General features: G+C 42.0%; 1 protein-coding gene across 1 annotated transcript in view; it reads left to right on the forward strand.

Moving 5' to 3' along the window:
• The window catches only part of LOC121292358 (protein unc-79 homolog), a 192,398-nt gene that overhangs the window by 101,866 nt on the left and 63,713 nt on the right, over positions 1-26,819 (forward strand). Inside the window, exons 26-31 of the mRNA XM_041214209.1 lie at positions 1,114-1,293; positions 10,579-10,865; positions 12,799-12,981; positions 17,455-17,617; positions 18,494-18,643; positions 19,507-20,721. Coding sequence (XP_041070143.1) covers positions 1,114-1,293; positions 10,579-10,865; positions 12,799-12,981; positions 17,455-17,617; positions 18,494-18,643; positions 19,507-20,721 — 2,178 coding nt within the window. The remainder of the gene's footprint in view (positions 1-1,113; positions 1,294-10,578; positions 10,866-12,798; positions 12,982-17,454; positions 17,618-18,493; positions 18,644-19,506; positions 20,722-26,819) is intronic.

A 26,819-nucleotide genomic window follows, 5' to 3' on the forward strand; every position in this document is an offset into this window, starting at 1 on the left:
GACAGGAGGAGTGGTGGGAAAGGCAGCCACAGAATTTAACTGCACCCCCATGCCCCACACCCCCCTAGCCAACAAACCTGTCTGCAGGGGACTGTAAAGCTCTGCTCTTTGAATATTGGCATGGAATCTCTGATGGGCATTTGAAAAAAACAGTCAAGGCTTTAGCTTCACATTCCACCAAAGAACAGCATCCCTCTTTAAACTGCACTGAAGTGTCGACCTAGATTGTGTGTTCAAATCCTGCTGCGTGGCTCAAACCTACAAACTTCTAATCCAGACGTGAGAGTATGACTAACTAAACCAAACAGAATCACAATGCTAATTAAAAAGCAGAATACTATGGATGCTGAGGTGTTTCTATTCATATTTTTGTCAAATGTAAAGTACATGAAAATTAAGGATGTTATGTAGTATTGCATAGAATGTATAGCACACAAACAAGTCATTCAATTCAGCTGGTATGTATCAGTGTTTATGCTCCATATGCACCTCCTCCCACCCTTCCTTATCTAATTCTACCAGCTTAACCTTCTATTCTTTTCTCCCTCATGTTTGTCTCGCTCCTCATTGGATCCATCCATGCTATTTGCCTCAGCTGCTCCTCATAGTAGCGAGTTTCACATTTTAACCACTTTCCAGATAACAAAGTATATTATATTATATATTATTAAGGTATCTTCTGAATTCTGTATTGAATGTATTAGTGACGGTCTTATATTTATTATCCCCATCAAACCCTTCTGTAAAACCCTCTAACACGTAACACCTCAGCCTTTTTTCCGGGGAAAAAACTTCACCGTGTTCAATCTTTCCTGATAGGTATAATCCCTCAGTTCTGGTATCACATTTGTAAGTCTTTTTTACTTCATCTCTGGTGCTTCTAGATCCTTTCTAAGAACTGTGCACAGTACTTGAAGAGTGGTCTAACCAAGGTTCCATTTAAGTTTAACATAACTTCTCTGCTTTTCAATTCCATCTCTTTAGAAATGAACTGATTTTTTGTTCACCTTTTTAAGGCATAAAATGCAAACCTTTGATATCTGAGTTGTGCAACTTTTTCAAATGTTTTCACTCGACCAGTTATTTTTCATGTTTGAGTGTGCTTTCATGCAGCTATAACTGCTGTAAGGACAAATGTTGCTAACCTAAGTGATGCGGCCATGTGGAAAATCAAGCGAGCTCGCTTTGCACGAAACCGACAGAGGAGTGTGCGTTCCCTTAGGGACAGCGTGAAAGGTCCAGGAGAGTCAAAGAGGGCACTTTCTCTTCCAGAAACACTAAGCACCAAACTGCGTAAGTGCCTTTGGTCCACAAATTTCATTTTTGTTGGTGAATTTCATTGATTAGGTTATAAGAGCTGTTATTTCAGAGCAGTTGTGTTCTATTTAATATGGCTAGGACACCAATTACTTCATATATAGGTATAAAAATGGGGCCGAAAAATTTGGCTCCAAAGTGATGGAAGTCTTGGTGCTATGTGTGCCAGTTTAGACCCTTCTGCAATCTCCAACCCCACTTCCTTCACCAACCTGGGGTACAAGCCATCTGGACCAGGGACTCATCTAGCCTAAGTTTAGCCAGCCTTTCCAGTACCACCTCCCTCTCAATTTTCACTCTATCCATTACTTCCACTATCTCCACTTGTACCGATATTTTGTCAGATTCATCCTTTATGTTGACCACCATCTATTCTTATATTCTCTCCTTTCCGGTTTTAGTTTCCTCTTTACCTCCCCCCTCAATCTGTTATGTTTGAGCTGGTTCTCACTTGAAAATTCACCTGGCATGCATCATACACCCTCTTTTTATTGTTTCATCATAGCCTCCATCTCTCTCGTCAAATGAGGAGCTGTGTTTTTGGCTCCCCTACTTTCTCCTTTATTGGAATGGACGCAGCTTGTTCCTGAAGCATTTCTTTTATATCTATCTATGAAGCAACAGTTCCATTGTCTGGATCACTTGGGAAGAGCCCTCCAGTATTCACCAGAGTGGTTGTCCCAATTCATGGTGGTCTGTTGCATCCTCCACAACCTGGCCACTGGGAGAACACAATCTTTGTCACTGCTGGTTCAGTGAGCACCTGAACGGGAGGAGGTGGAGGAATTAGGGAGGAGGAGAAGGAAGAGAGGAGGCCGCTGGCACATCCACATTCCAGACAAACTGTCGATGTGGGTATCATAAAACTCCAGTTCCCTGGATGAAACCGCAGATCCCATTGTTCAATCTTTCACCACCTTACCTTCCCCTTGTGACGAACTATCTGAGCATCCTTCTGGCCACAACCCTGAAATGAGAGCCTGCACAAAACAATCATTCAATATCAACTTTATCCAATGACACATCCGATGCTCCATATAAAACTCAACTAATCATCCCTGTGAGTCCCTTTGGTGCCTGTTGTAGCGCTGTGATGTAGTGTTATCCCACTGGATGCAGCAGGGCTTGGATGCCTGCTGCATTTCACTGGGGGAGACCGGGGATGGCCTTTCAGGACAACCTTTAGCAGCTCTGAACTTTGCGGGCACAGCTTCGGACTGCAGCACCACAGCATGGATGGCAGTGTCTCGGCTGACTGGTTGAGAGGCAACAGCAAAGGTACTGGCAGAGGGGCAGTGGTGGGGGCACAAATGCTGTCATTCTGATTAGTTCCCCACGGAGATATGGCCAGTCCTGCAGGGCGATGCCTCAATGCAATAGTCTGAATGTGCATGGGCACCAAGCTGGACTTGCATAGCCTTATTCTGACCTTCCAGTGCAGCGCTCAGACATTGGGTGGTTTATGCTTGTGCTGCAATGGAAACTGAGGCCTGGATTTTTGCTCCCAGGTCGGAAGCGCAGATTCGGCTCATTTCCTGGCTCCGCAAACACAACTTGGGAAGTGATTTTCATTCCGGGGTGGCAGAGTTCTCTGGGGGTTAGGTCCGCTGCCCTTGGAACAAGGGCGGAGGTTGCCAGGTGTAGATGCATTCTGGGCAGAAGGCCTGCTTCTGTGCTCTGGCACTGTGTTGAAGTTTAAAAAAAACAGTAAAACATAAAACAGCCCTCACCCCTCACACCCCCAACCTCCCACACATTCCCCATGCTCCATTCATGCAAACCCATGCCACCCACCCTCCACACTACCAGCTCATGGCCCCTCATTCCCTCTATGCCAACCTGTGACCCTCTGCCCATACCCATGGCCCCTTATAGCCCCTATGATAACAATGCCAACTCATGCTAACCCATGATCTCCACCCACCTGCCATGGCCCCTCATACCCTCCATGCCAACTCATACTCTCCACCAACCTACGTGGCACCACATACCCTCCATGTCAACCTATGCCTCTCTTCCCAACCCCAATGGCAATTTATAGCCCCATGCCACCTCATGCTCTCCTTCCCATCCTCCATGGCCCTGTATAGCCTGCTTTCCAAATTAGTGCCAACTCATGCCAGCCCAAAGCTCCCCACCCACCTCCCATGGCCCCTCATACCCTCCAAGTCAACCTGTGCCCCCTCCCCATCCACCATGGCCCTTTATAGCCCCGATGCCACTCCATGCCCCAGCTCACCAGCCTTTGCCCTTACATCTGCCATGTCAACTCAACCAGTATTCACCATGGGCAGATCTCGGGAGCCATGCTGAGATTAAATGAAATATAATTCAAAGAGTCTATCAATGAATTCACTATTTTTTAAAAAAGTCCCATTCATAAAAATCCATTCACTAGATTTACATTTCTTTAACTACATCTTTATAAAACAAAATTCAATTCAAGTGCTTAATCCCTTATAAAAACAAACTTTGGAATTCACAGTCTCACTTCAAAGAGTCTATAACCACTTGGAGCTGTCAATCAAACTGTAAAATGGAAGGCACCCTACTGTGAAAATGGAAGATTGTGAAATCAGTCATGTAGCACTAATCCAGTAATGGTAAACCACAGACTTATGTCAACAGAAAGCGTGAAATAGCCAGCCATGATTTTTTTTAAACACTCCAGGCATTTTTTTTCAGAGATTTAAAGGGCAGGAGTTTTAAATGTTTTGACAGCTTGACAGTTGCCCTTGACAGTTCATTTTGACAATTTTGTCTATTACTTCTGACAGTTCCAATGAGCTTGATAATAATGAATTTATGTACTTTTTACGCACATTCATACCTAATTTTAACAATCTCAAGGGGCATCTTACCTCTCCCAAGGGGCATCTGATCTCCCCAAAGGTGACCCGTGGCCATATCCAAAGGAGTACCCTACCTCTCCAAAAGGGCACCTACCTCTCCAAAGGACTCCACAAGTTCAGACCTGCCCTTACCAGGTCGAACCTGCGCATGTCATGTTTCACACACCTGGCTCACAAGAATCACATACGACTGGAAGCAGCTGATGGTTTAAATGGGCAGCTGCTTCTGCAAAATGCACATGAGCAAATCCTCACTCGGGCCCATTCCCGACCTATGAAAATGGTAGGTGCTGTGTTCGGGGGCAGAACTTCTGGATTTCAGGCTCATCCATCAATTTCGCAATATTTCACAAGATTGTGAAATTCCAAGCCTGGGTTATTGGCCAACACATATTGCTTCTTGGCTGGGTCTGCAAATGTTTTATGCAGTTGCCTGCCACTTCACTCTGGAAAGAATGGCCTCCAGCTCTGTGGCTTGCAGTAGTCTGAGGGTGAGAGCAAGCACATGAATGTGGGGGTTCAGTCCTGGTTGATATATAATGTTGGTGGATAAGTGCAGGGAGTGTAGTGAATGGAGTAATGTAGGAAATTGGTGGTGAAGTTGATAGGATGCATTCACTGATCTTGACCACTTGTGTGAGGTCATTAAATTTCCCAAGGCCACACACTCGTGCCGTGCAATGCCACAGCCAATTGCTCTCAGAGCCTTTTCAGCAGTGCTTGCCAGGCTCCCTGGCCCCTGAGGGAAGAGGACCTCTCTCTTCTTGTCAGCCTCCTGCACCAAGGCCTAATGGCGGGCATCCAGAAACCTTTGGGGCATACCCTCTGGCCTGTTGCGCCACCTCTGTTGCCTCCTCCAGGTGTTCCACTCCTCTCCAAGCTGTTTCACCACCTGCAGGAGCAGGAATGCACCTTGCTTTTAAGAGCTGCAGACTGGTTTTAAGTAGTGCAGCCTAGCTTTCAAGTGGTGCTAACCTCGCATGAATTTGGGCTCCCTCCTGAGGCATGCAGCCATTCAACAGCTCTTTCAACCCTGGGCTGCACACGACAATCATGAGCAGGCAGCACAAAGTCTGCCTGCTGCCTGCATCACTTTGAACAGGTGTGCACATCACGTTCCATGTACCTGATTTTGGGGGCCATTCAATTTAGCAACCCCCGCCCCCCAGCCAAGGATATTTAAGTTTCTGTCTTTTTACTACTGCAATTATAGCAGCAAAAGTGATGTGAAGTGACTATAAAAAAGCTGAAAACAGCAGAGAATTAGACTAGTTTAATGTAATAGACAGGTAGCAGCATCAGCATTAATTGTTTCAGTTTTGAACTGAATTAAGTGCAGTTTCCTCATGTACTTCCAGGATATAAATGACCAAAAAACATACTCCCCACCTTAAATAACATTGCTTCGATAATAAAGAGACATTTTCCATGTCACTGGCACTGTACTGAAAAGTTGCTAATTGAAAAATTTACACAGCTTTTCTCTTCTGGAAAGCTGATGAACCTGCCATTTGGTATTTCTACCATTTTCTGTTTAACCACATCACATTTTAAGGACACTGATCAATTTCTTTTTTCTCAATCATCTTTTTAAAAATATTGTGGCTGGATTACAATTTATGGTTGAAAAAGTTTAAATATATGATTGTTTTCAAGAACAGGAGTATTAAATTAATTGTGGAGTATTAAATTAATATGCATCGTGTGGAGAAGGTTGCTTGTGCAAAGTTTGGTACCATAATACATGAGCCTTATTACAGCCAAAAATAGCAGTGTGATGTTTAAGCAGTACTAGCACTATTTAAAGGGATCATCAAATACTCACAGGCTAGTTGCTGAATTATTTCTTCTGGCTGTTGTTGAAATTCTATGCGATTTGGGTGCTTTTTCATACTTATTTTCAAGTTTCATAAGTTTCAAAAGTCCACAGCAAGTGATCTGGCTGGTACAGAAATACATTTTTGGTGACTTAAAGGCTTCTGCACAAATTGGATGTGGCCTAGTAAGGCTTCTCATGGCAATTATCATGATTGCGAGAATGAGCAGAGGCCATGCAAAGCAGGGCAAGTTTCTAGAAGAGAGAGGAGATGGGGGAATGTCAGGGATGCTCTTTTCCATAATGGCCAACACTTTCTTCTCCAGTTACCCCTTCCAGCAGACTCATGTTGTGCACAACTTTCTCCTGCAAGGAAGAGGCGAGTGTGATATGTTTGGGTGATTTGGTAGTCATGGTTGAATAGTGTGAAAGCTGTGAGTTATGACTTGGAGGTTTGCAACAGTGCTGAGTGTGCATGGTTAAGGTAAAGCTTATGAATGTTAGGGTTTAATTCTGATTGGTAGAGATTGTTCATAGGTGAATGGTGAGTATGTAGTGAATTGTGTTAAGGCTAGTGGCGCAATTGGTGGGGTATGGCATTTGAAGATTTTCTCCTGAACTTGACAACCATGTGAGATAATTAAGCTCCTTCCACTGCATCCAGCCTTTGGGGGCTACAAACCTCATATTGAACATTGCTAACTCTTGCCACTGATGTCTTCAAATGATGTGTTTGGTGAGCCTCTGCCCCCTTGAGGATACAGCACAGCTCTGCTCTTTTCCATCCCTTCCACAAAGTCTTCCAGTGCAGCATTTGAATACCTTTGTGCACGCTCTCTTCTATGGTTAACCATTGCTGAATCTACCCTAGTATATTCAGAATTTCAACACCAACAGCAAACACAATGCACCTTCCCTTATCAAGTGCATGCTAGCTTTAAGTTAGGTAGCATTAAAGTAGGCATTCATGATATTGGGTGGCCAGGTGATGTGTGCAACCAATGAGCATCACAGGGAGTGCTGACTGCACAAAGCAAAAGGGAAATATGCCAGCAGCTGGAAGTTAGTGTCCTGCCTGCATTGTATCAATGGGCACCGATTAATAATCATTTTTATCCCTACCCATGTTTTTGGGAGTTACCCAATTTAACCCCCATTACTTTTTAAAACTATGTGTTAATTGCACAAAATAATCCAGTAATTTATGTAACTTGTTACATTTACACTTTGTTCGCATGTCTAATGTCTTTCAGTGCAAACTCTTTCCTATCATCTTCACGTTCTTTGACAGTGTATAGCAATAAGAATAATTTGTATACGCTTTCTTAGTTGATGGACAAAAACAAAAATAATCACTCAAATTCCCACTGTTGCTGATTGCTAATGACCAAAATCAGATGTAATTATAATTACAAATATAAACCTAATTTTTATACATGATGTTCTTTCAAGAATCTAACTGAAATAGGCAAATGACAACAGTGTTAAGAGAATTCCTTGTATTCAGAAAATTCCAAGATTATATAATATGTTCTTATTTTGTTTTCAATTTTTGCAGCTTTGCGACTGACAAGACATGAACAGTCAGCTCCAACTCTTGGTGCAATGATGGAGCAAGCTATGCATGGTAAACATTATAATTTTTTGTGTGTTTAATGTAGCTTAGAATCTAAGTTATAGGTAGCCACTATTGTTGTTTAAATAACACACTGTTCCTAATGTATTATCAAATATTAATTCAAAGGTGTTAAATGCTGCTTCAGACAACAGGTGTTGGGTCTAAAATTTTGATCTTCCCATGATTCTAATGTTAAAATATTTGCTCATATTTGATTTGAAACTAATGGGCTTTTTTGAAATTTGAAGTTAATACAAAATACAGCACATAGCAAGAAAATGTGGCCATTGTATCTGTGCTGGCAACTCTTCAGATTCCTTTAAAATAATACTTTAGTTTCTGCTTCAGTCTTATGAAAAGGCATTCCACATGAAAGATTTTTTTTTGAAAAAATACTTTATTCATAAAATATCTGGAAGAACATTACAAAACATTTCTAAATCACCATCACAAAAAGTACAATCAGATTCAACTTTTACACATGGGCCACGAGGTGCTTCAATACAATCAATGAATATTACAATCATTTCAATATGGTCATTACAGATAATCACAGTGGTATTGGAGTTATCAACATACATCATGTTGCACTCTGAGGTGCTTCAATACAATTATAATACAACTGATATTCAATGCATACATTCATTGTGAGCCATACAGCCCAAGGTGTCTATACAATTCCCAGCCCCTTGGTGCACTATGGCAGAAAGGTCCTAGGCAGCGACCTTTCCCCATTGCGCCTTTGCGGTGGCTGCCCCAAGCTTTAGTGCGTCCCTCAGCACGTAGTCCTGGACCTTGGAATGTGCCAGTTTACAACACTTGGTCGGAGACAATTCATTGCACTGGAAGACCAACAAGTTTCAGGCAGACCAAAGAGCGTCTTTCACCGAGTTGATGATCCTCCAGCTGTAGCTGATGTTTGTCTTGGTGTGTGTCCCTGGGAACAGCCCGTAGAGCTGTGTCACAGAACTGCTCGGGATGAACCTCGACAAAAACTACTGCATCTATCTCCAAACCTTCTTTGCAAAGGCACAATCCACAAGGAGGTGAACAATGGTCTCGTCCCCACCACAGCTACTCAAGGGCAACGTGCAGAGAGGGTGAGACTCCTGGCATGTTGGAAGGATCTGACAGGGGGGCCTTTCTCACCACCAGCCAAGCTACATCTTGGTGCTTGTTGGAAAGTTCTGGCAATGAGGCTTTCTGCCAAATTACTTTGAAAGTCTGCTTGGGGAACCATCCGACAGGATCCACCATCTCCTTTTCCCGCAGGGCCTCTAAGACGTTACGTGCCGACCACTGCCTGATGGATTTGTGGTCAAAGGTGTTTCTCTGCATAAATTTTTCCACGAGGGACAGCTATGGAACGCTGCAACTACTTGGAGCGTTCCGCGGCAGCATGGCCAGATCCGTCCTTTGCAACACCGGGGACAGGTAGAACTTCATGTATTGACACTTGGTGTTTGCGTACTGAGGGTCTACGCATAGCTTGATGCAGTTGCACACAATGGTGGCCATCAGGATGAGGGCGATGTTGGGCACGTTTTTTTCCCCCCCTTATCTAGAGGCTTGTACACCGCATCCCTGTGGACACGATCCATTTTCGACCTCCAGATAAAGTGAAAGATGGCTCGGATGATCGCCATCGCGCAAGAGTGTGGAATGGGCCAGACCTACATCACATACAGCAACAGCGAGAGTGCCTCACACCTAATGACCAGGTTCTTACCCGCAATTCGTCCAAATTCTTTCTGGAGATAGTCCTGAGATTATGCCCCCTTTTGCTGTCTCAGCAACCTGGAGGGAAAGTCAGCCTTACTGTGAGACTGGCTGTTTCCCAATGCTTGATTGAGCATTTGATGATGAGCAATGGGAGATTGGTTTAAAATTACTAGACCATTGAAGTGGCTGCTACATCATAAGTTATTCTTTCTTTACACTGATGGCAACTGTCTGTCACATGACTGATGAGGAAACTCTGAGACTTGGATGATAGCTGCTGGAAGCCTGGTAGCAAATACACCTGCTGCTGAAGCCCCATATCTCCAACTGGTTGAACCACTGTTCGAGAGGGTATGATGTGTGGCCATGCTTTGGTCAAAGAATGGTGAAACTGCAGTCATATTTTATGCTAAATTGTGCAGGTCATCGTGATAGTTTTAAGAAGTTCCTAATAACTGCTATCTACCTGGTGATGACTTAAATCTGTCCTTCTCAGTATCTAATGACCAATTGCTGATTAAATGTTTTTGGGAGAGAGTTAAGCACAGTCTGATTGGGTCAAATTGGCTCCCAAGGTGATAATGGATTATTGGAACCAAGTCAGCTCTCGGTGGCAAGCTGAGTAATCTGGGCAAGGGAGTTTCATAGTATCTAAGGCATAATTGGCGATTGGCCAGTTTGGCCAGTTATGGGATTTAAGGGGCACAAACGAATTTTGGACTTGCATTTTTCGTGCCTGGCTCCAGCTAACCTTGCAAGGCAATGCTAATATGGGTTCGGTGATCCCATCTGGGGACACATTGGGATGCTAAGCCTTGGTTGTTGCCAAGCTGTGCCTCAGCTCCGTGGACTCGGTTAAGTGGATCCTGTTCCAGTGGATCATTCTGGCAGCTGGCTTTAGCAAATCCTGGAAGATTTAAACTGGAGGTGTTCCTAGCAAGGGAGACCAAAACATGGAGCATATTTTGTATGATTAATACTAACCATTCAGCTACATATAATATAAAGCAGCTAAAATGAAATACCTATTTTATGATAGTATTGAATTCATATACTATTTGTTAGCAACTTGTTCGGTATCTAAACTAAATATTCCCTTTAAATATCCTAGGCGGTACGTTAATTGAACTGGTTCTCACTTAATTTCAACTCATTGACTATTTATGTTATTTTTGCATTTGAATTAATGAGTAGAGAGAGAATGTAAAACAAAAGCCAAGAGAAGTAAACATTGGGTTTTGTGCGTCATTCAGGTCAGCATACTTCAGAGGATGATGCAATTATTAAGGACCCTTTACCAGAGGATGCTGGGATTGATCATCAAACAGTTCATCAGCTAATCACAGTTCTAATGAAATTCATGGCAAAGGATAAAAGCAGTGCTGAAGCTGATATCAGCAGTGCCAAAGCGTTCAACACAGTAAAGCGACACCTGTATGTGTTACTTGGCTATGACCAGCAGGAGGGGTGTTTCATGATTGCCCCTCAGAAAATGCGAACTTCCACGTGCTTCAATGCCTTTATTGCTGGAATAGCGCAGGTAAAGTGTGTCATTATTAAGGTACTTATAATTGGAGTGCAAAAATTTAGACTGTTTTAGGCCTTTATAAAATTGTTCCATAAGTATGTCAAGGTGCTGAGAGTTAGACCTATTCTGGAATCCATAAAACTGTGATGCACAAGAAATTGTAAAATTTGGGTATTATGTTTTCCTCCTTAGAGGCACCACAGATCACAGAAGCAAGAAATGAGACAGCAGGCAGGCAAAGCAATTACCCTCAGGTCTCTGGCAATGCTACAATTCCTGATGACCTTGTTACTGCCAAAACTGGAAACTTATTGCCTAAGGAACTGTGATAGGCCCCCAGAGAACCTGCTGACTGATCTCTAATGGGAAACTTCCCAATCAGTGGCACCCCAACACCCTAGAGCTCAACCTAGTTACTTAAATCAGGCTGACCTCAAATGCAGGGTTAGCCCAGTTCACATCAAGTGGCAAGCAAACCAGCTTCCACTCTGATTTCACCCAGGTGGAAAAACAGGGCTGGTGTTTTGAAAGTACAGTTATGTGGTTTTAGATTGCTGCTTTTAGAGGAGGCCAATCACTGAACTGGCTTGACTCATCTTTATGCGATATATGCTTTCTGTTATGTAACTCTCGCTTGCTGCTACATATTTCATGGATGGAATATTTGACCAGAAATGCATCTGTTCCCACTGATGGTTCAAGTTTTCAGTACTGCACCTGGCTGGTGAACTGAACAGTCCACCAGATGGCAGTCTTCAACAAAGCAAGAAATAGGCTTTCGATTATCACTCTGATTTGTTTCCCAAGACATTAACTCAAGAAACTTAACAAAAATAATTGCCTTACCAATATTTATTAAAATATTGAGTTGTAGTAATTATTTTAGTTAAAAGTAAACTGGTAATTAGCTCCTCTCCTGCTTTGATAGAACTCATTTTGTGTATCCCCCCAACCCTTAAATCTTTAAGTTTTTACAGAAGTACCTGCTAGTAGGCATATCAGTATGGTAGAGAATATAATTTTCATCTATTCCTGTATTCCCAGCATTACCTATAATGTTTTCTGAACCTCCTTTAAAAAACTGTGGAGTACCAATTTGGTTAGTTATGTATATCTTTCACAAGCACTGCATTTTCCCAGTCTGCAATTTAAATAGAGTTTAAACTTGTTTGGAGTGAAATTCGACAAGGTGGGAATGCATGGGTAGGGTTACCAATGCATTGGCTGCACGATATTCAGTTTCACTGACTTCAGTAGAACTGCACATTGGGCATGCAGTATAGCAGGCGATAAAGTAATGCCAGCCCTTTTGTGTTCCTGGCTCAGACCAGTTTCATACCCATTTTATTTGACTGATTCAAGCTTACACATTGTTTGGGTAGCAATTGACTGTTGACATAATGGAAGCTATTAGCTTAATCTTCCCCTATTCTCCTGGTTACTTGACATGCCTGCTTCAAATTATGGTTTGACTTCTAGGTGCCACATACCCCATGATCAAGCAATAGCTCCGATATGCGTTGCACACTGCACCATGAGACAGTTTGCTGATTTGGTGACTCTAAAACTACTTTAATTTTATATTTAAATAATACAGCAATGTATGTATTCAGAATCCAATTATGTTTCCAATAAATAAACCTGGTAACTTTTTGAAACCAGTTTTATCCTGAAGCTTATACAGGTTATAGATTTTACTTTTTCTGATGCTCATTTTCATTGATAAAGGCAAAATCATATTTTAAGTTATATTTCAGTTGCCATCTGAAGCTTTCCTAAAATATGGGGCCATGAATCTAATAGTTGGTGTAGAAAAATTCTCTGATGTGACCCACACGATCATTTATAGGAGATATTCTATTTCACTGGCTTAACCGGCTTGTTTACAGTTTTGTAAAACAAGAAGTTACTAAATGTTTGATATTTAATGCCATATTTCTTATAGGTTATGGATTATAACATTAGTCTGGGCAACCAACTCCTTCCTCTGGTGGTGCAAGTGCTTAAATATTGCACTTGTCCACAGCTACGCCATTACTTTCAGCAACCTCCACGCTGTTCTCTTTGGACTCTGAAACCTCATATACGACAGATGTGGCTGAAGGCTTTGCTAGTAATTCTGTACAAGGTACAACTACTTATTCAACCAAATGTACATTGCAGCCTTGACTAGGGTGACAGCCTGCCACAATTAATGCATGAAGACTGTGTTATGGATATTGTCATGAGAAAGACAATGCTGTTTGATTGTAAACCTTCATTGATGCACAAATATAGTTGAAACATTCAGTGCATGTACTTCTGCACTAAATTAAATGTCACCAGCTAGACAATTATTGATAAAATCAAAGTGGAGAGTAACGGTACCTTTATATTAACATCATATTAGCACTATCAACTTTAGCAAATTGTCACACCTCTGGTTTTCAAGACATTGACTATTGATTTTTTCAATGATTTATTACTATTTGAGTGACATTAAATCTCAATATATAGAATGCTGCTTCAGATCTTTAGTGAACTGTGATTCAGGTAAAAGTATGCCTTTGGTATAGCTGCCACGAGGAATGTAGACAGCGTTTTGTAAATATGACCATCAACTACTTTGGCATGTTATTTTCTCATTTCTTCAGTAATTCAAAGAAGCCCTTGGCAGAATTTCAAATTTACAAGTGAAGTCAGGAGAGAGATTGTTCAGCCTTTTTTGTTGGACCTTTTTTGTGGACATGATCATTTCTTGACACGTAAGCCATTCTGATACTACCTGGCACTACACTACATGATGCGCTGTGTCATCACTGTGAAATCGAGACTGTCTTCACAAGGACTGTGTGGTGATCATTCCTACTAATGCTATTGCAGGCAGATGTGTTTGCTAGATAGGTTAGTGAGGTTCAGATCAAGTAGATCACTTCCTTGTATTGATGCCCTCACCACCTGATGCAGGCCTAGCCTGGTAGCTGTGTCCTTCGGGACTTGGCCAGATTGGTCAGTTGTATGACTTCCAGGTCACTTTTGGTGGTGGTCTGTGTGCTTGCTTTCTTCAGAAATTTCTTCAAGTAATGTCCAGCATGGCAGAGTACTGACTCATCAGTTGAAGGGGTGGAGGTAGCTAGTAATCAACAGCAATATTACTTAGCAGCATTAGACCTGAAGCTATGAAACTTCAGATGGTCTCGAGTCAATGTTTAGGCCCAACCCCACCTAACTGTATACTACGCCTGTACCCACTTTTGGTCGGTCCATCCCAGCAACGGAATGTGGACTGACAATCAGCATTAGGAATACCAAATGTATGGGCCAGGACGTGGAGATTCCACCTTCCATCAACATCAACAATCCCACTCTGGAGATCATCCAACAGCTTCACATACCTTGGATTAACAAAATTAGCACCAGCTGTCATGGCAAAGTTGAGAAGGTGAATGTAAACTAATAGCAAACTATCTGAAAATATAAAGTTGTACCTATTCCAGGCTTGTATTCTCAGCACCCTCCTTTACAGTAATGAAACTTGGCCAACTTATGCAAGCTAAGAAAAGGGGCTGCATAGATTCCACCTCTTCTGCCTCAGACCTTTGGTGCTCAGATTGGGCATCTCCTGGCAGGGCTGAGTGTTGAATATGAAAGTGTGCTGGGATCCTGGGTCATGTGCGCTGAATGGTTGATGGCTGCATTCCCAAAGTCATGCTCGAAGGCCAGCTTGCAATCGGCATGAGACCAACAGGTTGCCCACGTCTTTGATACAAGGACATCTGCAAGTGAGACCTCAAGTTGACTGGGATCAAGTCAATGCATGGGAAGGCCTTGCTGCTGACCGGAGTGCCTGAAGACAAGCATTCAGGAAGGATGTGTGGAAAGCAGAGCACAAAAGAAACAACCGGATGGTGGAGAGAGCCCGGCAGAAGGATAAAGCATCAGTCAACCTTGGGCCAATGTCATTCATATGTGTTAGCTGTGGAAGGGACTGCTGCTCACGAGTCGGCCTCTACAACCACAACAGATGATGTTCAGTCTAAAAGTGACATACGCCCGGGTAGGGTCCATTGTCTCCAGAGACAGGTGAATGCTCACTACTATCCTGTCAATGAGATGTTATATACCCATAGGGATATTAATGTTAGGGTGATGGATATGACTTTGTGAGTATGTCAGGTTGTTGCTTGACTAGTATTTGGGAGAACTGTTACCATGTGAACATCCATTTCTAGATATTAGTGAGAAGTTCTTTGCAAAATAGATTGGGCTGGGACCAACTGAGTATTTATTAATCTGATTTTTGGGATGTAATTCCGATCTACAATGGTAGCTTTACAACTGATTGACTGTCTAGGCCAATTCAATTGTGGGCCTGACATCACATTAAGGAAAATTCAATAGTTGTGGCATGTTCCTTTTTTTCAAGGATATTAGTGAATCATGAAAAACTCTAAATCACTGAATAGGTGCGCAGAAGACCATTTATCCCATAATACATGCGCTGGCGCTGAGTCCTCACTGGAGCATTCTAATCTAACCAAATCCATTTTCTGCTGTTTTCTTCTACTGTTTCAAATTTTTCCTTTCCATACATTTATCCAAGTACCTTTTTTAAATTATGTTCGTGGCTTGCCTCAAAAGCCATTATTGGTAAATCATTCCATATTATAATGTATCCTGAATGAAAATGATTCTCCTAACATCTTCCTTCATTCTCCTTGTGGTCCATGCTTTCATATTGATGTTTCATAAACCAGTTGCAAACCTTTACTCTTGAAAATCTCCATTTGATCCCATTAGCCTGCTCGGTTCTGGTGAAAAGGTGTAGCTTTGAATCTTCATTACTGTAACCTCTCATTCCTGGTATTATTCTGCTGAATAGTGGTGCATTGCATCCATGGCTTTAATATTCCTCCTATAATGAGTGCCCCAGAACCACTTGTATTAGTCAACCTCTGACTTAATAATGTCTTGTTAACCCAATTTAACATCATTCCTTGCTTTTATATTCAATCCAATTCACTCCACGTGCTTTAACTAATGGCTGAAGGAACTGGATATGGCGAAGTTTATGGGCCCTGACAGCACACCGGGAAGAGGCCTTTCACCTGCTCTGATTGTGGGAAGGGATTCCCTGATTCATCCTACCTGCTGATACACCAGCAAGTTCACATTTTGGCCCAACACCAAGGAAATAATGGAGCATCTAAAATGCCCACTATTACAATGGTGTAGGCAAGAGTAGGATTTCTGCATGTGGGCTCTCTATCTACAACCTTATCCCAGGGCCATAAAAATCCCACATGACAGGAATAGGGAAGGGAATCCCAGAATCAGGTCCTGACCACCATTTTCAAATCCCCTCTGCTCCTGTTCTGATAAATGGATGGAGGCATGAAAATCCGGCCCCTGGTGTCCAGCAACAGTGATGTCAGCAAGCAGATTAAGTAGCCAATTGCAAGGAAGAATTCTCACTGAAAGCAAACTGGGAAGTAACAATCAAGTTTGATCATTCACTCTTTATAAAAAAACAAAATAAAGGTTTGGTTATACCCATGGGATTCAGGTTCATGATATTTCAACTTTTACAAATTGTTATCATGGAATTTAATAACTTGACATTCCACAACATTAATGTGAGCTTTTCAGGGCCAGGGACGTTCTTCAATAGTATTATGACTTGGTATGCAGTTTAGAACCTTGTTATTCCTCATTTAATAAGCCAGTACTTTTTCAAGGTTTTTATTGCAACAATAATACACGTCAATTCACTATTTTCGAGATGACTTCCATTTGTCAGGACTGTAACGTGGCACCCTGTGGAGGAGTGAGGAGTCATTGACAGCAATTTCTGGATTTTCACTGCAAATGTGTAGACACCAAAAGTTGCTGTTGGTTTCACAGAATAATGATGGTGGACGCTGAAAGTTTTGCCATCACCACAACCACAAAATCTGGGCCTATGGTTCTCACTTTTCAGCCTTCATGCGTTATACATTATGGGAGTTAATTCTTCACCTAGGTTTCTCACTTTGAAGAAAAAAACTCATCTGCAAGGCATCAGTCAATTTTCAAAACACTCTAGAATTTTTGAAGAAATAACCAAGGAAAGAAGTTGTCAGTAATTTCAGGATCTCCACAAATTAAGGGATTGTTTTGGTAAACTTGATAGCATCTTGCATAATCTCAGTACAGTATTTAAAAATAATGAACAGACATGAAATCAAAACTTGTAGTAGGGGAGAAGGCAATTTATGCAATGCTAACCTGCGAAAAACATACTGGTTATAAGGGCACCTTATGTGGTTTTAGAAATAGATTTTGCCTCACAAAGCTATTGCAATTTTTTTGAAGAAATGGCAAAAACAAAGGACTTCCGCTAATACCTAATATACTTGGATTTTCAGAAAGCTGGCAAGTTGATGATGGACTCATTGGCCAACTCATCACCTTGCTAGAAAATTAGTTTGACAACAAAGAATAGGGAAAATTCATAAATGCATAATTTTCTGTGGGAAGAAGCAGTGTAAACAACAAATGTTTGAGAAACTCAACATTTATTTTAAAATGCAGGTATTTTATCAGTTAAATGTTGCACTAACATTCTTTATTTTCCTTCTAGTATCCCTATAGAGACTCTGATATTAGCAAGATTGTACTGCATCTGATTTATATCACGATTAATACACTTAATGCACAATATCACAGCTGTAAACCCCATCCCACTGCTGGACCGCTTTACAGTGATAATAGTAACATGAGCAAATACAGTGAGAAGGAAAAAGGTAAGATAAACTATAAAGTACATGCTTTTTAAATATTTGCTAACCTTTATAAAGCATAAAGTGAACATGAACTCACAATTTTTGTTTGTGTACAAGTTTTCTTAATGTTGATAGACCTTGGAGTTTAAAACCAGGAGGTATTACAATTTGTATAATAAAACTGTGATTGCCACACTCTAGAACAGCTTCCAACATATTGTTATGATTATTTTCCTCTTGCTTATTGTTACCTTGATCTCTTCATGTCTTCCGACTCATGCACCTTCTCAGGTTGAGATCACAGGCGGTAACCTGTTTGAAGACTGGTGCCAATGCCAGTGCTCCTGATTCCAATCTGGTAGTTGCATGATACAATGATAGTGGAGTTGTTGGCTAATCACAGCAATTGATCTCTTCAATTAATCTACAACTAGCCCGAAAATGACATGAAGGCGGAGACTTTTGAGAACCAAAGGTCCAATGTCAACTTTTACCACCCAAGCATGTACAAACCACATGCCCTGTAGGAAATTATTCATCTGTATCACAAAATTTATTTTGTGAAAGAAATCTGTCTAATTTGATTTTACCATCATTTTATCCTCCCCTTGGGAAAATTAGCCACACCCTAGATAATTATCAGGAATTTGCCATAAGAAAATTACGGACACTGTTCCAAATGTTGCTACTTCGTGACATTATATTGGTGCATAGGTGGAGACTGATAGTGTAAAACCAAGCTACATTTTAAATAAGAAAACTCTTCTGGTTGTTTCTTTGACACTTTGACATATAAGTAAGCAATTTCTGCAACTGCAAACAGCTATTGAGGTGTTTTTAATATTTAGACTTGTCTGCTGAGTATTTTGATGCTTCATTCCTTTCTCCTTTGTCCAGAAGAAGATAGTGTATTCGATGAATCAGATGTACATGACACCCCAACTGGAGCTTGCAATAAGGAGCCACAAACGTTCTTTGCAAGACTGAAGAGGATAGGGGGGAGTAAATCAGTAAAATATCAACCAGTTGAGATGAATGCACAGAAGAGTAAGTTTTTATACTCCTTCATGGGAGAAACATAAGTTAGAGATAGTTTATCATTATGTGCCAACAGTGTAGGGAGCCTGTAATTTAGTGGACTTCCCACCCTGTGCGCACCTGTCAGGAAATTGCCGCGGCACCTTTGATCTTGGTGTGCTTCTACTTCCTGTATGTGCCTCAAGAAGATAAGTACAATGAGCAATTAAAATTTTGGCCAGTGCAATTTACAGCCAGATATGTCGGAATGCTTGATTTTAAAGGTCCTCTAGTCTTTGTCAGTGTTGTCCACAACCCAACAAAAAAGTTTTTTAAAAAATCAGCAGGTCAGTACCTCCATCTGCTTATGCATTGAACAGCAATAACCTCGTACGATGGGGTTGTCCAATTCCAACAAATTACTAGATTTCCAAAAGTAAATAGAGAGGTTAATGTCATTCACAATACAATGGCTTACATCCAACCTATGGTCCCAGGGCTCAAAACTCCCACACCTCAAGCAACTTATATTTTTTTTATTGCTGGCATGTCTTGTTTGAATTCTATGGCCCTGAAAGTTTGGAATTCTTAGTATTGTTGCCTCACTGGTGGATAAGTAATAAATCAGAACATGCATATCTGTTAGTACCCTCAATTTGAGATGAATGCAAATTCAAAAGTAAATGAAGTTAAATTTTAAATATGCCTGGATAGCACACACTGTTTTAATTTAGCACCTATCAGCTCTGTCAGCAGTATTTAATGTGGAGAAAGTGTTGGTAGGATTTGTACATTTTGTCATTTTCAAACTAATGTTGTGTAAATGTGAATTTTATTGGATTTAATTGAAATTGGATATATAACTTCTGTAACCTTAATGCTTTTTCCCTTAGGCTCAGAGATAGAGCTGTCAGAATACAGAGATTCCAGTCTTTTGCCAGACAGTATAATGCGCTGTGGTACATCTCCACAATTGCAGGAAGGCATTGCTCAAAAGAAAAAATTATATGCAATTAAGCAGCAGTCACTTGACATAGGAAATGCAGATTCTGTCCTATATTCTTTAGATGAACATCGCAGAAAGTCATGTCTGGATAGATGTGAATCTATAAGACAACCAAGCTTTCCTTCCTGCTATCCTCAGATGGAAAGCATGTATAGAAGACCAGAGCAGGATTTGCATTTCAGTGCAGAAATTGGAGAACTTCAGGAAAAGTCTTCCGCTGTGGAAAATTCTCAAGAAGGGAAGCGGCCGGTAATACCAGAATTGAGACTCAGTTGCACAGATATGTTTGAGGCCAAACTTGAATCTCCTGAGAAACATCTTTCCTTCCACAAAGAAGAAAACAACCTAATTGACTTATCTTCTGACTCATCATCTGCCCATGAGAAGCAATCAATTCTATCAAGTTCTGATAGTGATTCATTGGTTTTTGTGCCTCTCCCTCCTCTCAGAATTGTAGAAAGTGATGAGGAATATGAAATGCAGAATACCCCTAATAACAAACCGAATGGGAAAACTAATTCATTATCTCACAATACTGCATCACTTAGCTTGAATGTTACACCAGTTGTAAAAGTCAATGTTGAAGATTGCTCAAAAGACTCAAAATGTCTGGATTTTGGTAATACTTCTTTGCTAGACACTGAGAATATTTTGTCAGTAGCTCTTGCAGATGAAAAACGCTTTGAAAATCTAACACCACAGAAAAATTTAATGTGTTCTGGTTGTGAAAGCCCACTAACTCTTAAACAGAAACGAGAAAACCTCAAGAAATCATTGGCTGTGCTGGACATATCGCAGGATGACACTGACTTTTTGCATAGAGATGAAATGAAACTTGAAAGCCCATTACCAAGTCCCATGGTTAAAACGGTATTTCTCAAACTCCCTACGGAAATTGAACAGAATGAAAAGTCAAACACAGAGCTGTCTACTGATAAAGACACTGACCAAAAAGATGAAAGTGGTGAAGAAACAGAATTCAAAATCCAGATTGTTCCACGGCAGAAGAAGCAACGGAAGATTGCGGTTAGTGCTATTCAGAGGGAATACCTTGACATTTCCTTCAATATTTTGGACAGAATTGGAGATCAAAGAGACACTGGTAAGCATTTGAGATGAATTCATCATTGTTTTACAACCAAGTCTATTTCAACATGTGGTGATATCATGGGTGCAGAATTTTACGGCCCCGTTGTGATGGAGGGGGGCAGAGCCATAAAATACAGCAAGCTGGCTGGGGGAGCAGTAAAGTTCAGCCGCATGTGTTTTCTGGTTAGACAGTTTTTAACTTTTAATTAAGTAACTTGAGACAAGGCACAATAGTTGAAAGTTGACTGATTCCAAATTGTTTGCAATTTCAAACCAATAAATACATTTAAATTACGTAAATGTACCAACCTGAAACAAAACAGAAAGAACTAGATTTTTTTTTTAAATAAATTTGATACGTGGGTAAGTAAGTGCAGCAATGGCATGTGCTGCAGTTCTCTTGCACAAAAATGTCACCTTTGTGTTTCCAACTTACTTATGTTACTCTGAGCGTTCATAATTATGATCTTGAATTTGTTAATGCTTATTTTGAAGTAACTATTTAAAAACAGTTATCAATAAATAAGGATTAGTTTAATTAATCACCCAGGGAATCAGACATTACATTTTGGGTGGAGTCTTCCCAGATTTGCACACAGGGGCAGGAAAAAGGACGTTTCACCCGCCTGCTGCAATGGTGGCTTTTCACGCCGTATCATCCCAATCCCACCTCATTAATCATGTCTTCCTGGGAAACTGGTTTTGATGACGGGCAGCCCCTGGTTCGCCTGTCATGCTGTCACCTTGCTGTTTTGTCACGACGGGTGCCATAATTAAAATGCAGCCCAGCCACATGCACATCTCTCAGTGCTTCCAGCCCAGGACTGCTGCACAGAAGACATGGCCCCAAAAGGCAAGAAGACTGCACCCCCTTTGGTTTAATGATGCACCCCTCGTGTGCTTTTTAGATGCCGTGGAAGCTGCCATGAGGTTTTGTACCCCTGCTCTGGCCGTAGTAGGGGCAGCAACTTTACTAATCCAGCATAGGAAGCGGTGGCAGCGGTCAGCGCCAATGCCCTACAAAAGAGGATGGCCACCCAGTGCTGAAAAGGATGAATGGTCTCCTCTGATCAGCCAGGATAAGTCACCCTTCTCCTTACTCTCAACTCACACTCACAAACTGATCACACATCCACTCACTGGCAGTTCAAGTGACATCACCATTCACACTCTGACACACACTTTTGTTGTCCTCATCCTGTCCATGGGACCACTCACCACCCACACATGCCAGGCATGTTTATCATCTGGTTTGGCTGACGTCCTGCTTACACTCTCTCTATTTCTATTCATGCACGGCAAGCTGGCACACAACAAAGGAGAGGACACTGACTGGTGGAGGAATGCCTGAAATCAAGGTCCTCACAGATTTGAAAACGGAGCCGTCCAGCTGGCGAGGATCTGAACCGTTTCTGTGCTGACGGTGAGGTGTTGGCAGTGCTCTACCAAGTGAAGATCCAGTAGTGCAGCATCCATCAGGCAACCATGCTGTGAATGATGTGTCCTGTTCTGTATTCCCCTGCCATGCACTAATTATCTCCCCTCGCATTTGCAGGCACGTCTGGGAAGCAGCCAATGGACTGCATGACCTAAGACCTCCAATCCAGCCCTAAAGAAACTTCTGAAGAGGAACCTGAAGGCACCATCATTGAAGACCTGTCACAGTGCTCACCCACTCCCTCAGCCAGTGCAGAGACGCACACCTTGGTGGGACCTAGCTTTAGATTAGCCTCAGGACCACAGTCTGGTGAGCACATCGCACTGTCTGATCCAGAGCAGGGGGCAGCAGGGACTTCTCAGAAATCTGCTGAGTCCGAGTGGACTGCAGAACAGGTGGACGACTGCACACATTGTACAATTCCCTTGCTAAAGTTGGACATGGAGCAGTCACTGGCGAAGGTGCACACAGCCCCTTGCAATGTCATCATCCTGATTTGGTCCAGCCTGCCCCATGGTTCAAGCTAACAGTGCAGCCTTGCAGTGCAGGTTAGGAGAATGCCTGCACCTGAACTGAGAGCACAGCACTCAGTCCAATGGGCAAAGCTGACACCAATCGATCAGGTGGAGTGGGGCAGAAGTGGGTGGGATCTCGAGCAGCCATGAATTGCACTAAATTCAGGCCAAAGTGGCATCTAGCACTCTCTGGCATGTGTTAAGGGGCCTTCAGACTTAACCAAGAAAGGTTCTTAGAACACCAAGCTAATCCACGCATCTCTCTCTTTCATCCTGCAGGAGGAGTACATCAGGAGCATGGAGCCTGGTGACCTAGCTGTATGCCTCATAGCGTACAGAGAGCAGAGACGAAGGAGAAGAGAGCGATGGAGCACTTAGGGGCAATTTCGTGCCTCTGCTTTGCTCAAGTGGGCAGATAAGCTTGAGGCCTGACTCCAAGCATGTCAATGTAGCTGCATCTGAACTGTCTCAGCTGCAGAGGAATGGTCACTTTTATACAAAGTTTCCCTAATGCATGGCTGCTTCCCTCCTCCCCACCCCGCACTTACTTATACACTACCATTGACCACAGTGCAGCCCTTGCACACCCCCCCCCCCACAACCCCGCCAAGTCATCTCGATCACAGTGGAGCCCTTGCATGGGCATCACACTGTCAGCACACTAGGAAAACGCAACTTGCCTGTGCCCTCACCTGAATGCACGGCGTCTTGAAGTCCAACAGGCGGCCCTCATGGCGTGCACTGCGCAACCTTACTCTGCACTCACCTCCGAGTTCCCCTTGAAGTCCAACCCCCCAGGGGAGGGTTAAGTTCTTTAAAGCAGGGAAACCTGACCCTAACCAGCTGTGAATGCACCTACTTCAAATTTAACCAAATGGGTTGAAGAGCAGGTGATTAACCTGCTCTTGAGAAGTGGGTCAGCAATTATAATATTTAAACGAGGCTGCAGGCCAAGGGCTCAGGAAGTATGGAATCTAAATTGAACTTATAACTGCAGCCTGCAGCGGGTAAGTGCTTTACCAGCATTGTTTGTGGGCTAGGAGGAGCAGGAATGCTTCACCTAGTTCCCACAAGCTAAACTGCAATGATGCTACTCTCCCCACCGCAATGCGTGGTCGATCTTCCCATGATCTAATGGTGACCACATCTCCACACTCCCCCTCTGTGATCTCTCCCTCCCTTCCCCACAGTTACTGGCTATGGCCATCCACCATGCCTGACAACTGGCCGGTGTTCATTCTGCCCAGCTGCTGGGTAACAAATGGAGACCAAAAAAAAATCAAATAAAGTCCTACCATTGGATTTGGCAGGACCTTGCACATTCCCTGTATTTCCTCGATTCTGAGCTGCTAAAAGTCTCCCCATTCCTGCCCGGCCTTGTGAATTTATTTTTTGTTCTTTCATGGGATGTGGGCATCGCAGGCAAGACCAGCATTTGTTGCTCATCCCTAATTGCCCTTTATAAGGTGGTGGTGAGCCAGCTTCTTGAACCTCCACAGTCCACCTGATGCAGGTACATGCACAGGGCTGCTGGGGAGGGATTCCAGGATTCCAGAGTTCCAGGATTTTGATCCTGCGACAGTGAAGGAACAGCGATAAAGTTCCAAATCAGGGTGGTGTGTGGCTTGAAGGGGAACCTGCAGTTGGTGATGTTCCCAAGTGTCTGCTGCCCTTGTCCTTTGGCTGGTAGAGGTCTTGGGTTCGGAAGATGTTGTCGAAGGAGCATTCATGAATTGCTGCAGCGCATTTTGTTTCTGGTACATGGTGCTGCCACTGTGCGCCGTTGGTGGAGGGAGTGAATGTTTGAGTTGGTGGATGGGATGCCAATCAAGCGGGCTGCTTTGTCCTGGATGGTGTCGAACTTCTTGAATGTTGTTGGAATTACACTTATCCTGGAAAGTCGAGGTAAGGGAAGTGGATAACCTACTAATATCACTGCTGCAGAAAAAAATTAACAGTGCCATTATCAGGCTACTGGGTGGGAGTTTTACCACTCTCCCCCCCCTTCCCCCAGGATGGGCATGAGATGGGTGGGGGGGAGGGTTAAGTTCCATCGCGCTCCTGACTTGTGCCTTGTGGATGGTGGACAGGTTTTGGGGAGTCAGGAGGTGAGTTATTCTCTGCAGAATTCTCAGCCTCTGACCTGCTTTTGTAGCCATAGTATTTATATGGCTAGTCCAGTTCAGCTTCAGGTCAATGGCAACCCCCAGGATGTTGATAGTGGGGTTTGTATAAAATCGCAGCTAGTTTTAAGAGCTGCAAAACTAAATCACTTGAGGGAAAATGTGTATAAACAAATATGTTGTGTGATTTTATAGAAAAGAATCTACAAAAAATCTGACACTTGTAAAGTCATTGTTTTGCATAATTTTTACTTCATTGTTGTTCTGGTGTGAACAAAGGTATAATATAGTTTTAATATTGTGTTTTTAAAGTGTGTGCATTATATGAAAGATTTATTTGGCTAGTTCCTTTCAAAGTAGCTTTTAACATCAAACTTGGCTATTAAGTCCAGTAGTTTTTGTTTCACAAATGTGAGGTGTGGCTTCCAAGACAATAAGTTGCAAAATAGTCATTTTATCAAACAAACTCATGGCCACCCCCAATGACCTCACCAATGACTGATCGTTCCTACTCTGAGAAAAAGTAGTCACCAGTTTTGTTTCTCAGAACTAGTAACTATTTTCATCTCCCACAATTAGCACTGAGTCCACGCCATCCCACCCACGTGACCCCAAATAACCAGTTATCATTCCCCCTCAAGTACAAGTAGTCCTAATTTCAAAATGTAAACCATTTCCACCCCACTCGCCCCAGAGGAATTAGTGACCATCCTGTTCTCCCAGAAAAATTAGTAACTGTCTCCTCAAAAACAGCTCAATTTAAAACAAGATTATTTTCTTAAGATGAGGATGGGATTAGCAGGTTACATTGCATGTCTTGTTTCATGTTTGGTTTTCTCAATCAAGTTACTTTTAATTTATACAGTAGCTTGCAATATTTATGTTCAGCTGATCAGCTTTCAGGTCTCAGTATTGGATAGTTTGGGATCAGGATAAAATAAAGATACAAGCAATTTTGAGCATGGGTCACGTGCTTACATAGCTGATCACACGAGACCAAATTGATCAGACATGACAAAGAATATTTCAAAAACTTGAATTAAACTTTCCAAGCTCAAATTCAAATGGTTTTTGGTAAGTAACCTTTTGCCACATCTGAAATTCTATCTGTGCAATATGCAAAAGAATGTACCACTTTTGATTTTATGCACATTTTGTGTAAAAATGCATTAGGATGTTCCAACATTTCTATTCTATCCTAAATTCATATTTATTCTCACAAAGGATATCAAGCCATTGCTATGAAATCGTGCTTGGAAAATTCACAATATTTGAATAACATAAAGAACTAAATTTTGCCACTTATAAGTTGGGAGGGAAAATCAAGGTCAAAAATGTTACTTAAAAAAATTCCAATAAACTCACACAATTTCTACAAAATTGATGCAAGAATACTTCCTAGACTCTTGCATAGACAATGCAGTTAAATAATGACGATTGGAAACTTTCCAACTATGGAATGGAAGCTAAACAAATTTAAAAATATAAATTACTTGTAATTTCCACTTACTTAACAAACATTTTTTGTGGTAACCCAATATCCTAATGTTTTTTTCCTCCTGGTGCCTCATTTAGGTCTTCCTTCATCTTGTTATTTAGCTGAGAGGTCAAGCAGATGACCCCCTCCTAGATATCTGGTGCTAATCTGTAACTGTTTTCCAGGAGGGAGCCAGGAGCAACAATTTTACCTTCCCCTCTATAAGGAAGCAACTGAGCTCTCCGTGCATCCCTACAGGATGGCCAGAGTGAGAACTCGTCAGTGCAAACCTATTCCTGCCATTCTGACAATATATTGGTGTACATGTGCCACTGTATAGTTACTAGTAATCTAACTTTAAATAACGCACTGTCTTACTAAATTAATTTGGACCATTTGTTTATCTGATTAGTAGTACAGTTGCTGTTAAATCATACAGTCCACAATTCTAATCCATCAGTATGTGTGAAGAAAAAAAGAGCAAAAAGTTGTAGAATAGCTTAATGAACTAATGGCTTTGGTTTCAAGTTTTCAGACTTACCCAAGGGTGATTGTGCA

Source organism: Carcharodon carcharias, chromosome 20 (genome assembly GCF_017639515.1).
Source record: "Carcharodon carcharias isolate sCarCar2 chromosome 20, sCarCar2.pri, whole genome shotgun sequence".
NCBI lineage: Eukaryota > Metazoa > Chordata > Chondrichthyes > Lamniformes > Lamnidae > Carcharodon > Carcharodon carcharias.